Source organism: Pleurodeles waltl, chromosome 10, assembly GCF_031143425.1.
Source record: "Pleurodeles waltl isolate 20211129_DDA chromosome 10, aPleWal1.hap1.20221129, whole genome shotgun sequence".
Taxonomy (NCBI): domain Eukaryota; kingdom Metazoa; phylum Chordata; class Amphibia; order Caudata; family Salamandridae; genus Pleurodeles; species Pleurodeles waltl.
Window position 1 is genome coordinate 230,881,085 of NC_090449.1, and position 14,086 is coordinate 230,895,170.

Consider the following 14,086-nt stretch of genomic DNA (forward strand, 5'->3'; position numbering starts at 1 on the left):
AATCGATAGCACAGTTAAAATCATAGGCAGGGTGGTACTTAACCACCTTTCCACCTGGGCCCAAGAAAACAACGTCCTTTGTCCATTCCAATTTGGTTTTCGGTCAGGACTGGGTACAGTGGAGCAATTCCTAAATTTGAGCAGATACTTAATAAATATATGTTTGCTGGGCACGGCCCACTGTACCTGGCCTTTACCGACCTCTCCACAGATTTTGACTGTGGGAACTGAACTAAACTGTGGATGATGCTATTGGACCTGGAAGTGGGACTACCTGTAGTTATTTTCCTGCACACGCTGCATGTGGACCTCATAGCCAAAGTACGTTTGAATGGCCACAGAGATATGACCACAGAATTTCCTCTTAAACGAGGTTTCCACCAGGGTTGCATAATGACCCTGTGGATTTTCACCATCTACAAAAATAGATACCCCTAGGATTTTCCACACCCAGGTCCCGGTGCTGCTATATGCTGATGACAGTTTTATTGGTGTGAACACCCAGTTCACTACGGTTGCTGGTTGACTGCTTCATCTCTTTTATGAGCAGTTTGGACTTAACTACTAATTTTGTGAAATCTCACATACTGGCATGTGGACCAGGTAAAAGTAACATCCTGAGGTTCAGAGTAAAGGGTCAGTATTTGAGTTGTGTGAATGACTTCTGTTATTTAGGTGTTATTTTTAACTCAAAGGGCTCCTGGCAGCCTCAGTTGAATCAAGCAGGGCTTAAACTTAGTAGAGCTGCTGGCACACTGTTTAATCTACCTTGAGAAGGGGGAGGAACAATTCCCACCTTCTTATACATTTATAATGCACAGTGCATCTCTGCAGCCACGCACAGGCCGGGATTCGGGGTTATTGTAATACTCTGCCCCTTCAAACTGAAGAAAATCATATTTGTTGGAGGATGTTGCAGGTACCTTTGTCCACCTCAATCTTCATTATGAATTTGAGCTTAACTTCAAATACATAACAGACAAGGTTAATCTGTCCCCTTTGCTTTTGTGGGTCAGTGTGTGGTCAAATCCTGCGGCGTGTCTATGCAGGGTCTTAATAATGGATTGCCTCAGTCTAGATAAGGGCCGATCTATCCCCTGGTTAAATTATATCTCTAAAACCTTTTGCACATTGGGGGTTGATGGATTTATGTACATAACTGGTGAGCATCCCAAAAAAAAAAAGACAAGCTGAAAATAAAGTATCACTTCCTTGAAAACTGTACTGTTAGAAGGTTGAACTCCAAACTATGTAAAGTGTTTTAAAATTGTTTATATCAACTTCTGAACCTGCATTATATTTGTCGGTACCACTTATGAACTGGGAGAGGTCTCTTTTTTTTTATTTAGAGCAGGCATGGTTTGGCAGCTCCTGTGTATCTGGGGCCCTAGTTGTCCTTTTGGAGACTTAGTCCCACCTTACCCATGTGATTGCCAGGGGAGCAGTTGTTACATTTCATGTTCTTTTTTTAATCTCCAGTTCAGATATTTCCTCAAACCTTTGCTAAACAAGTTAGGGCATCGCAAATGGAGAGAGGCGCTATTCCACTTACAATTGTTGAACAGCCATGAAATATGCCTGAGAGTAAGCTTCTTCGTCCGAACCGCTGTGAAATGCAGAAAGTCAATGGAGGGGCAGCGTGGGATATGGCCACTTTTATGCTGTCCATCTACAGAATTTGTTAAGGGTATCTTCTTAGTGCTTTTATGAAATGTCGAGTCTATTAGCCAATTTTATGTATGTTTTATCTTTATATTTGTATATTTAATATGTGTGTTTGACCAGAGCTTTTGCCTGCCTCTTTGTAAACATGGTTGACGATTAATGCTGCTATAACGTGTAATTATGAATTATAGCTGACTCAGCTACAAGTTTTATTATGAAATTGTATGTTTTAAACGGTCTGGAATTCTCTTTTATGGTCATAATCTGTCTGAATAAAGATTTTATGATGATACACATTTATTCTGCATTTTTCACATGATGGGACACTGGCCAACAGGGGTTTCACCTTGGGGTGGCGAGCAGGCCTGCAGCCTTTTCTACACGTTCAGTGCTAAAATAACGTTTCCAGACCCAAGTGACTTGCCATTTTCCTTACCCTGAAGGACCTAGCATAGATAACATGACAGTGCAACGATTTGTATAGCTAACCAATTCCGGTTAAGCTTTTACAAGGTTCTAGACATACTAAATAAAAAATCTTTGACTCTGCAAACTATGTGAAGGACATCTGACCATAATTTTAGCACCAAAAGTTTTGAAAAGGCACCAGAACAGCGCACCACCAAGGGGCGAAACATGGACTGGCTGCTGTCCCATCATGCGAAGAATGCAGAATAAATATTTACTCTACTTTATATTGAATCTTTGTTACCTTTTTTTGTCTTACCCTCTTCTTGTACTAATTCTTGTATTGAATAACACAAGTCTGATTATTACATTGCAATACTACTGACCACACATGATATAAATTGTGTTCCAATACATCCCTGGATCCTGATTTTTAATATAACGAGCTAACATGGCTGGCGGCTTAATAAAAAAAAACAAAGAAAAACTAGTTGTGGGAAAAAGGGGCCAAGAAGCCTAGCAACACCTCGCAGTTGCTAGGACAGAGATCAAATATAAAAATATTTATTCCTCTGTTGGTCGTCACTGGGTTGTTCTAGTTAGGACCATATTTCCATAGGAAAATTTTTTTTTGGTTTGCTAATAACTCTGGCACTGTTTCAGCAATATTCATGAAACTTTTAAAAATTATGAGGGGTGATCGATCAGGGGAGGCTGAGAAAAAGGGGTGTTCCCAAACCGTGTTTTACCACTTCATTTGTCCATAGGAAAATTAGACATGGCTATAGCCAAAATGGCTGAATGAAATTACACCAGATTTGGCAGAAAGCAAGATCTTGGACCGGAAAGCATAAATTTTGTGATTTGGTGTAAATCAGTTCAGTAGTTTTTGAGGAATTAAGGTTAAAGAAAGTGTATATTTCACACTTTGGAGGGTCTGTGACAGATCCGCAAGTTCAACTATGCATTGTGATTGGCAGGCAGCAACCTGAAGGAAAAGTAAGACGGACAACACATTTACCCAGTCATGGGCAAAGAACAAAAGCCCACTCTATGTATATCTTATGTATTGGAAACAATAGGTCTGGAGCGGAGACCTAAAAACGTGGCTAGGAAAAGGATGTTAATAACTGCTAAGAAGCAAACTGAGCGGGTGAAGTTTGTTGCACAGGTTACATTAGCACTGTTGAATCAAGATTTTAAAATGCAATTCACATTTTTATATATATATATATATAGCAATATTATTACATTTGTTTATTTACACCGATAATATGTACAAATAAAAGACTACAGAGAAGAGCAGCCAACACATTATGCTTTTTTTTTTTTTCATTTCCTTAGTCTTCTTGCGTCATTATATTTGAAGTCCATTTCAAGGAAATATAAACAGTTGAATGCATTAACATTCAGTATTTTATTCTCAAAACGTCAACTCAGTGTATGGTAAAATATGAAATGCCTTTAAAAATGTTAAAGTTTTTAAGTAAAAAAAAAAAAACACCTGAAACTTCAACTCTTCTCTGAAGAACACAATTTCATAGTATAAAAGATAACGCAAAACTAGGCATCGGCTGCAGTTTTCACTACAGCAATATCCATTTGTTTTGTTATTTTTAGTGCTGTCGTACCATGATGAATTTTGTTAACAGTTCCTTAAAAAGTGCATATAAACGAGTTTGAACTGAATGAGTAATCTTGACACTCTTTTGTAAATAATGACAAAGATAGCCTAACATCCTTTAAGCATCTATATCGGTGGATGGATGCTGAAACATTTTGCGTTGCAACCCATGCTTCCTATGAGAGATGCCTTTAATGCTTTTTATTTCTTCGGATTGAGCTTCTGTAATTTTTCTTATTAGAAAAAGTTTGTCTCTGCCCTCCTGTAACAAAAATAGGATAAGTATTAAGTGCACCTAGTGATCGAGAGAGTGAGCTGCACCTAAATAAATTCAATTGGAATTCATCCTTTTGTTGTAATATAAAGAATAACAAAATGCAAACAGCAACAAAATCACGAAGCATTAATGAGGGATGATTATTTCACATAAACTGCTGCTTTTTTTTGTACAAATTGTTTTAATAATGTGGAGTCGTTTTGTGAAAGATTCTGAGATTAATCACTTTTTTTACAGATAGAAAAAAATCAAGTTTATTTACTTTCACTAGCATTAAAAAATGAGTAACAAGGGAATTCTTTAGTAAGCATAAAGAAGGGCAGATTTCTTAAACATTACATAAAAATATTAAGTGTGATTATTTTACATTTTTGTCTTCAGTACACAAATCCCTCATCTTTGTTCTGTTACGAATGATAATGGTTCAACCTAAAACTATGGTGCTGGTCACCTACAGATGCTCTGTTTTCTTAAGGTGGACCTAGACAGCGGTTCAGCTGTTGCTTAGCGACCTGTTGTGTATGCTTTGTGGGGTTCATCTCCACACATTGCTTGTCATTTGTCTACGTCAGTGTCCATTAAAAATGACTTTTTGACTTTTGCTTACACCAAAGGAGCAGGGACCAATCTCTGTATCTCTGCGCTTTGAATCTTTATCTGTTTCTTGGAGGGACTATTTTATTATTTCTTTCATGCATGTTTACATTCTGGACGAGTAATTCCCGCTCAGCACAGCATCCCCGTTGGCTCATAACAACCGGGCTTCATTCTACCTGCACATTTCCCTCAAATGATAGTGAATTCTGGGCTTGATTAGTGAGGCATCCACTTAATGGATGCCCCGTGTCATATGCCTTTCTTTTGTTTTATGCGTGGCTGCTGCACTGCTCAGCACCCGCTTCATGGCTGATGCAATTTGCTAGCCTTTCTTTTGTTTTATGTTTGGCCGTGGCGCTGCCCAGGAACTTTCTTTTTTTTTTTTACATTATGGACGGCTACCACACACCCACTGTGCTGCTGCCATTCTGCCCCCCCTGGCCAGACTTACGTAGTACAGTTTCAGGGGTTGATGTGGGGGGGGGGTGGAATCAGACATGCGAGTACACAAAGTAGCTGTGCCCTCTGTGAACCCTTTGTGAATTTGAAAACAACGCCCACTTGCTAAGCTGTACCAAGCACAAGCCGGGCAGCTACTTTCTATGTGTCTTTATGCTGTTTTAGAGCGTGTCTTTATTTACTTTATTGGACTTCAAACTTAAAGGATTTTGTGGTTTTGCTTGGACGTCCCCCTCCACCTTTGCTGCTTGTTATATTATGCGGGATGGCTACTTTTTCTATTTGTGTTCCCGAAGCATCTCTGGAAGGCGCCTGACGCCATTAAATCTGAGATGGCCACCTTACTATTGCCAATATCAGAGAACTCATCCAAACACCCTCATACTGCTAACAGAGCACACAAAGAAAACCTCACCATCTTGCTTCTCTCTGGGTTCGATTTGGGCACAAAGTTGGTCTTTTTAATATATTTTCTACTGAGGAATAGCATTCTGGCTCTCTAAAATGTATAGGAGCATAATGCAAAAAGAGGCATTTGGGAAGGTTGCCCATTATCAATTTTCAACAAACACCATATTCCTCAGCACACAACAAACAAAACAACTGAGTTATGTTGGTAATTACTCCACTGCACCACTTGGCCACATGCTGCAATAAATTTAAATAATAGAGTTGGACTACCTTTACTAAAAACAACTGCAATGATATGACCGTCCATGTCATTATTTCGAAGAGGGGAAACATTCAGGCCCTTTTCTACAGGTGAACTGCACCACCCCAAAATGCTCTGCACTGAAAGTCCAAGTCACGCAAGTAGATATATTCAGTGGCTGCTTTTACTTGAGGTTGTTGGGCCAATAGGAGCATCTCCGACTGCAGTAATACTCTTAGTACAGGCAGTGGGATTTGAGCAGTTGTAAGGTTGTTTTAGATACATCAAGCCTTGGGCTTTTTGTGATGACATGGTTGCATGTGATTAGCCTCCATCATTACCCTCTGCTATGACTTGAAGTGGCGGCCCAGTGCTCATCTCACATCAGACCCCCGCCCATTCAGAGCTCCTGTTACCTATTTTATTTTTTTGAGTTAAAGTCCATAAACAGTGTGTTGAGGTTTTGTACAGTTGATTTGTGAAAGATCACTGAGCTGCTTCTGTGTGCAATGATCATCGTGCTTTCAACTAATTTTCTTTTTTCTAATCTATGGAGGTATACTCTGGCCATTATTCACAGGAACCCTATTATGATTTGTGCTAAATGCAATCATAGTCATGCCTTTTTACTTCATTATTGTAGTGTTGTGTCACTTAGCGTTTTCTTTAAGATGTGAATGGTTAAGGAGTTGAGAATTATCATTAGGGCTGCACTTTCCCTGAGCTCTTATCCCTGTTGTATGCACTATACCAGTTTATTAAGCACTTAAATCTAAAGTTGCAAACTATGCCACTACTCTTTTGGTATATGCCTTTTTACTCGCTATGTTGAGTATGCTTTGCTAGGGACCTGAAAATGATGGCTGTAGAGCTGCTGTTAACTTGCCCACCATTACCAGTGTGCAAGAGTTATGTGTGGGGCGAGGTGCTATTATTATGGTGGTTACAATATGTTGCTTTATTCTCTTTTTGACTTTTAGTTCATCTTAGGTGCAAGTATCATTGGCTTATGCAGGAGGTTGTGGACCTTTTTCGGTTGTGTGAGTGAAATGTTGCTCCTCAGCTGGTTTGAACTAATTGTGTTTGGTGACATGCAGTATTTTATACAAATGTTATCTACTTCTGCTAGAATGTCACTTAAAGTGTTATACATAAGGTTCTACCTGCCGCACACTAATTTTCATCAGAGGGATAACAAATTTGATGTTAGCAATGCCACCTAGTGGCCGAAATGCACAGTATAAAAATAGAAAATCTGGGATTAATCCCAGCTTCCCTTCTTGAGGAAATTACATGATCCTTTATTTTCCCATGCCTTCATTTTTGTTCACTGTCACAGTATGGAGCACCTTCAAATATATGATGCCAGGATGTTAGCTGTACAAATGCTTTCCTTGTGTTTGACCTAATAGCATACAATGTACTGCCATTTACAGTAAGAATCTAGCCCACATATGAGGTACAAATGACCCCTGCCTTGCCTAATATTTCCCTAATAGCATCGTCATCAGGACGGGACAGAAATGTTTCTCAGTGCATGTTGAAAACTCTCAATTTTAACAAATACTTCTCAATACAGTGGTATAATTTGATGTGCTATGGTGTAACACTTTGAATGTTAAAAGAAAAAATACTTTTTTTGAATTATGAAGATATCTTATATTCTAATATGAGCTTTGTCATGATGTACATGCCAAATATTTTCATGGCTCGGCTGAACCACTGGCTTTTGTAAGGCATTCCCTGTTCATTTGTTGGCCTACCCACCTCTGTTATAGTAAATAAATTCAGCTTCACAACATGTCAGATAATTCCACACCATATAATACTACATATAATACTACTCCACACCATGTCACATAACACCACTCCGAACTATCCCACATAATTTCACACAACACCACACAATTCAATGCCACACAATTCTGCACCACACATTAGACTTACATAATATCACTCAGTGCCACATAATTCACACTCCACATAGTTACACTCTACATAATACAAACATAAATACACCCCACATAAATGCACTTTATGCCACATCCCAGCAATCCACATAAATGTACTACACAACACAATTCCAATAAGCACAATTTCTCATTGCAGGCACTCTTCCTGCCTCTCTCATGTGGTTGACTTCAGGTCTTTGAGCACAGTTTCTTTCCAGTGCCTTTTCAAGGGTTCTGTCCCTCAAACCCACATTCTCCTCCCCTTCTTGGAGTGTCTTCTGCATACACAGGCGCTCCCTCTTTATGCTTCTGTGGACTACTCTCCTCTTCGTTCTCTCCTTCTCACATGCTCTTTCTGTCCCTCTGTGTGGAGTTCACTCACCACTTTGTGCACAAAGTACCTATACCTCTCTATCTTCCTTTCTATCAAGTTTGTGCAGCTCTCAATCCTATCTATTCACCATACCACATTATTCAACTACACAAATACACTACACACCACAGAATTCCATCCCACACAATTCTACAACTAACAATTACAATCCAACCCACATAATTTCACTCCACACACATCCACTCCAAACCAAAACACATAGGTAAAATACGTTGTAATTTACAACACCAATAACTCTAACTCTCACAAATGTGAGACCTATTGCATTTCAAATGCCTGTATTACCTCCCTGTGGAATGCCATGCTCTCACAGTTAGCCCATTTCTATACTCACGTCTATCATTGACGTAGATGTGGGCCTCAGGCGACTTCTACAACATTGCAATAGTCCGACATCTGTTCAAACTCTTTACTGGAATTGACTGCTGTTGTCAGCCCTGTGTGGCCCTCTCGTAGGAAAAACAGTAGTTCATCTGTATCCAATGAGATGATATGTACAAAGGTATGCCACTTTCTATGCCCTCTCCCCTCATTTGGCTGACTAACAGGACCAGCATGTGGGATAGTGGCTACTCGCCCCCACGTACACATACTATGAAGAAATGTACTGCCTATGTGGACTCTAGTGACTGGCTAATTAATAAAAAAGAGAGGTCAATTGGTGCATGTCGCTGCTAAATCCCACATGCCGGAGAACTGCAAACAAGTACTGGCAACAGCATATTAAACATTTCTTCCAGCCTTTGGGCTAGTGAGCGCCCTGGAGTTTCTTCAAGCATCTAAAAAATATGGTTGGTATTCAGTGAAGTGTTCATTTAGAGATTAACCTGCTTAAGAGGAGCCATCATAGGAAGGATGGGGTATTGGCTCCTTGTTCAAAGTTTAGTTACAATGTTGTAGCCAAGTTCAACCTGGACGTGATTCTAGGGGGAATCGATTCACGGACCAGGGCAAGGCTTAGAAAAGCAGATTATTAAGGCCTCCTTGGCCATTTACGGGAAGCTACCTAGCAGAAAAATACATTACTGCCAAATAGTATTTTAATAAAAATAAACTACATTTTTTGTGCCGAAGCTCTTAATCTAAAGTAAAAGAACTCTTTAGTCAGTCACAATTTTTTGGTTTACACTCTGCCTTAAAATATTTTAGTCAAAGAAACAGAAGGATAGGATTATACAGTGAGCTCTTCCCATAACAAGAAGCATTCAGATGCTCTATATAAGAAACTGGAATAAAGAGTGCACTTTTACAGTATGGTTATACTTTGCATAAAATGAGCAGCCTTTTTTGGGTGCGTTGCCTAAATATGCATGTGTACTTACTATACATAAGCAAGAAAAAGCACTGCGTATAACATTTGAAATTAAACCTTACCATTGCCAATTGTTCCCGGAGTTGAAGAACAACTCGTTTATGAGCTCCAGCCAATGCAACAAAATAAAACATAATAAGACTAGAAAAAAGAAACAAAAGATGTTACATTCTTATACCCTATAAAATGTTTCTTTTACAGTATTAGGCAATACATATGCAGAAATATAATGCAATCTTACTATCACAGAACTGAATTGAATGTTAATATTATCAGGGCAGGTATCAAGAAAACATAACCTGAAAAGTTGGGTTTGGGGTTGTGGGGGCTACCATGAACGCGGGCCATTTAATCATGGTGCTAAAGCAAACCTGCTGAGGAAGTTACTGCAGAATGAGAAAGCTGCTCACCTGTGACTGCTGCTGCACTTTTATTCCACAGATCCAAACAATTAGTAGAAGTGGCACTGCTGGACGATTGTCATAGGACAGGAAAGTATGCTTTGGCAGTATCAAATATCTGAAGCCAAAGGAGTAGATAATACATGCCATATGTCCCTTGAAAGCAGTGAAATATAGCATTTGAGCAGGTCCCTATTTTCCGTTTGCAGAATGGTTGCCCAAAAAATTTATTTTTCCCCACAAAGAAAAGTAAGATGCACAAAGAACATGTGCAAATGATTCTTTAAAATATTAACAAAAGCAGCAGGCTGTAAGAGTTTGGTTTTCCATGAACCAGACAACACTAATATATATATATATATATATATATATATATATATATATATATATATATATATATATATATATATAGCGAGAATGTAAGCGGATTATGCTGCTTGCAAATTTTGTAGAAAAGTTCTGGATTTTGCTCTTACTGAATTTTTGGACGCAATTTACAATTTTCCTAAACGATATTTAGGCTCCATGGTGGAGTTATCTGTAGGTCGCAGAGTACTGTCTGGACGGCCAGATACAACTATTAGATTTGGAGCCCTAGATGTAGTGGCTGAGGTGATAATTCAAAGTGTCTTTTGCCCTTAAATAATTCACGCCAGAGTTTTAATAAGGCAGCTTTTTAAATCAAGGGATTGCTCCGTAAGCCCGACCTCCAAATTAATTTGGGCTTCTTTCACTGAATTTGATAACCTGAAAACAGATTTGTCAGCTTCGACTGCACCTGTTTGAGCTATTGACTGAGCTTGTCAGAAAATGCACATATGTAAGCAAAGATAGGCATTTGACATTCAGGGCTCTGAATAGTGGTGTTCGAGAAGGGCCTGTAAGATGATTCAATGTTTTTTTTAGCGCAAACCTAATGATGGCTGCTTTGTTGACGATGGACTCCATATGTTGTTTATGATGGCCTGAAGCTCGAAATTCCATCCCAAGCACTTGCATTAATTTTCACAAGTACTAGTAAATTGACCCATCTTCCACATTTTTCTAGGTTTGTTTCAATTCCTTAAGAAAGTGAAACTTTTATTTTTTCTTCATTGATTTTTAAATTCATATTTCTACAGTAGCGTTAAGGATGGCCAATGAATGTTGGAGACCTACGACAAAGTGATCCAATAAAACGGCATTGTTAGCAAATTGTTAAACACGCAATGGATGTTTATTTTGTGTTGGGGGCATGCTCTTTGGTTTGCAACTGATCTTCAGGAAGGAAGATAAGCTTCTACTATTCAACAGATTCCTCTCCCATCGTGGTCCCGTGTGACATCTACATGCCTGTCTAACTTTCTATTTTATCACTAGTCTCTGATTCCCAACCTTCTACACATAGCCTCGCCATCTATCAGGCTCTGCTCACACCAGTACTCATGATCGAATGTGTGTTTATATCTTATCTGCTTATGTAACGCTACCAATTTTATGTATTTTTATGTATAGCCAATATAATTTGTCTTATAACTATATTTTTATTAATATTGTAAAGTGCTCTGCCACTCAAAAGGGTCCTGTTCTCTCTATATAAAACTTGGCAAATATAAAAATAAATACATTTCCTCCATGTCAGCGACAAACAAATTGAACAAAATGGGGGCCAACACAGACCCCTGTTTCAAACCTTTATTAGTGAAGACTTTCTGAGACAGGTTTTGTCTTCCCTTAGCTTTATTTGGATGCAAGTGCTAGAGTTAAGGGGTTTTATTGCATTCAATGTGTTAGACACAAGCCCTTATTTATCCAACCAAGGCCAGAGCATGTTTTTGTCACTGCTGTCAAATGTTTTCTTGAAATAAATGAAGCATGCACAGAAATGTCCTTTAATTGTTGAATTGCAATGAAGCTGAGCAAGGGCTACATCACTGTTGTTGGTGATGTCATTTCTCGAGTACGGCTATAATCAAAATATTAAATTACGGTTTCTCACCTACTCTCTCACATCTTCCAGGACCAGGGAGGTGAAATGTTTTGCCTTAACATTCAGGACCATTATCTTGTAATTTGACGGATCACCCACTTTCAGTTTTTTGTGTATGAGATAGATGTAGGATCCCTACCAGAATATTGATAGAAAATAACAATTTTAAAAAACACTAACAGGTTTAACCAGAAGGCGGGTTTAGTATTAAAAATATTAGCTGGTACACTGTTTGGTCCTGGGGCACCACAATTTTGACTTACCAAGATTATCTTTTGTAGAATCTCCTCGGTTGCCCAATCTGGTGGTTTTATCTTTGACACGGCTAATGGAATTGTTGTATATTGCTCCTTGTTGGTGTTCCTTTCGGTTGCTATCTTAGTCCGAGTGTAGGCTTCATGGTTGTTTTTTTAGGGGTTGGGGGGAGAACAGATGTGGCAGCGATGTCCCTTTTTGGTCTTTGTTGTACCTAGGGCGGTTACTTAAATGACCACATAATAAACCTCTTCACAGTTCCCTGCCCAATAATTCAGAAAACTGGTTATCTCCATCGAAAAGCTTCTTGGGCACTGTAGCACTAGGCAAACACCACCTCATCACTGGCCTACTATTGGCCTGAAAAATACTAGAGAAAGCCGATAATACCCAGCTTTAATATATTATCAAAACCTACCATATACTCTGCTAATGTTAATTCAGTGTCCAGCTCTAGCATAGTAGCTAAAATATTGTGGTTCCAATTTTGGATGTCACTCTGGTCACAGACAATTACACCTTCCTATCCAAGCACATCCACTAAACCTCCCATCTTCCTCTAGTAGCATTCTTCACCTCATCTTAATTCAAAGACAGCACCTTTACTACAGAGCCTACAAACATCACTTGTGGTATTCTACATGGATTGGCACCATGGATCATCAACAGATATATATTTCGTAAGTCTTCATCTTCCAGAATAACTTCACCTAAGCTGGCCTTTACCTACCTTCAAATGACTTATCAATGAGTAGGGTAAACCTAAACAGCTGTACAACTGAAGTCCTCCTTAAATGTCCCTGCAAAACCACCATGGGCGTGTGACAACTGACTACAAAGAAGTACTAAGTTGCAGTCACACACCATAGTGTAATGATAAATGTACTAAATTCTCCATGAACATCATGTTTCTCTGAAGATGACATCTCAATCCCACGGGTCCTACATTCTTGACAACTAGCATGTTAACTGTCCAGTTGAGCATGCCACAAACAGATAATTAAAACACTGTAATCTAATTTAGATATCCATGCAATTAGTTTATTCATAGCTGCTCAGAATCATCTATGATTTGTTCTTCTTACTAAATTTAGGACCTAACTGATTACAGCATGCTAGGCTGTTTATAGGTCTCTCATTTAATAACTAAGTACCCTGTCCAGTGGACCTCTGGTCCTCATATCTTTATGATTAGCCAACTTGTATAATATAAAAATCGAGTTTTTACTTATTTATTTTCAGTATTATAGTGCATGTACAGCACCTGAGGAAAGGAAAAAAACTGAAGGGGAATATTGCAAACTATTTGTAGCAACAGGAGAACACTACTGCAAGTAACATGAGAAACTACTTATAGTAACAAGAAAATAAGGTGTGGATGATGCCAGGTCCATTATTTATGACAGGAGTCTTGATTGGGGGAAAATCTGGGATAATATCTAATTGGTGGGAATAAAATGAGTTACACAGGATATAAAGGGTAGATAGCATTTAACACTACAGTTTTACAGTAAGTTTCACTCAACTAGCTATGATTATTTAGACTGCAAGTTTATCTCTTTATGGGGGTAGGATCCATATGGCCAGAAGCTTAGTTAAGTAGGTGTTTGTGAAGAAAAAGCTTCTTACGTTTCTTCCTGAAGGCTCCGAAGGCGGGGTTGGTGTGTCCATGAGGACAGAACTCCAAATCCTTGGTGTATTTCCCAAAGAGGATCCGGAATAATTTCCTATTTTTGTTTTTTAAATCTGGGAGGTTTGAGTAGCAGGGACTCAGTGCAAGTCAGAGCTACAATCTCCGAAGAGCATGATTTTATCAGATAGTTATAGGGTGCTGCTGTGAATGGCTCTCTGGTTGATGCAGGCTATTTTGAATAGGTCTCTAGTTTCAATGGAGTAAGTCGAGGGAGGCAAGGACAGGTGTGATGTGCTCTAGCGTTTTGATCCTGAGATGTTGCTCCCTCCAGCACAAAGGGCTGCAGTCAATGGAGCTGGGTGGAATTAGGGCCACCTGTGAGCAGTGCATTTCCTTAGGTGTTATCTGGACATGACAAGGTTTTGGGCCCCTTGTTTGAGTTTTGGTATGAAGAGTTTGACATTTTGCAGTACATTGAGAAGACGTTT

At 39.0% G+C, this 14,086-nt stretch overlaps 1 protein-coding gene across 1 annotated transcript in view; it reads right to left on the reverse strand.

Annotated features, from left to right (window-relative positions):
* Window positions 1-3,472: 3,472 nt before the first annotated feature.
* Window positions 3,473-14,086, reverse strand: part of TMC7 (transmembrane channel like 7) — a 304,277-nt gene continuing 293,663 nt past the window's right edge. Inside the window, exons 15-16 of the mRNA XM_069210233.1 lie at window positions 9,403-9,481; window positions 3,473-3,959 (exon numbers count right to left, since the gene is read on the reverse strand). Of these exons, the coding sequence (XP_069066334.1) occupies window positions 3,816-3,959; window positions 9,403-9,481 (223 nt within the window). The 3' untranslated portion in view covers window positions 3,473-3,815. The remainder of the gene's footprint in view (window positions 3,960-9,402; window positions 9,482-14,086) is intronic.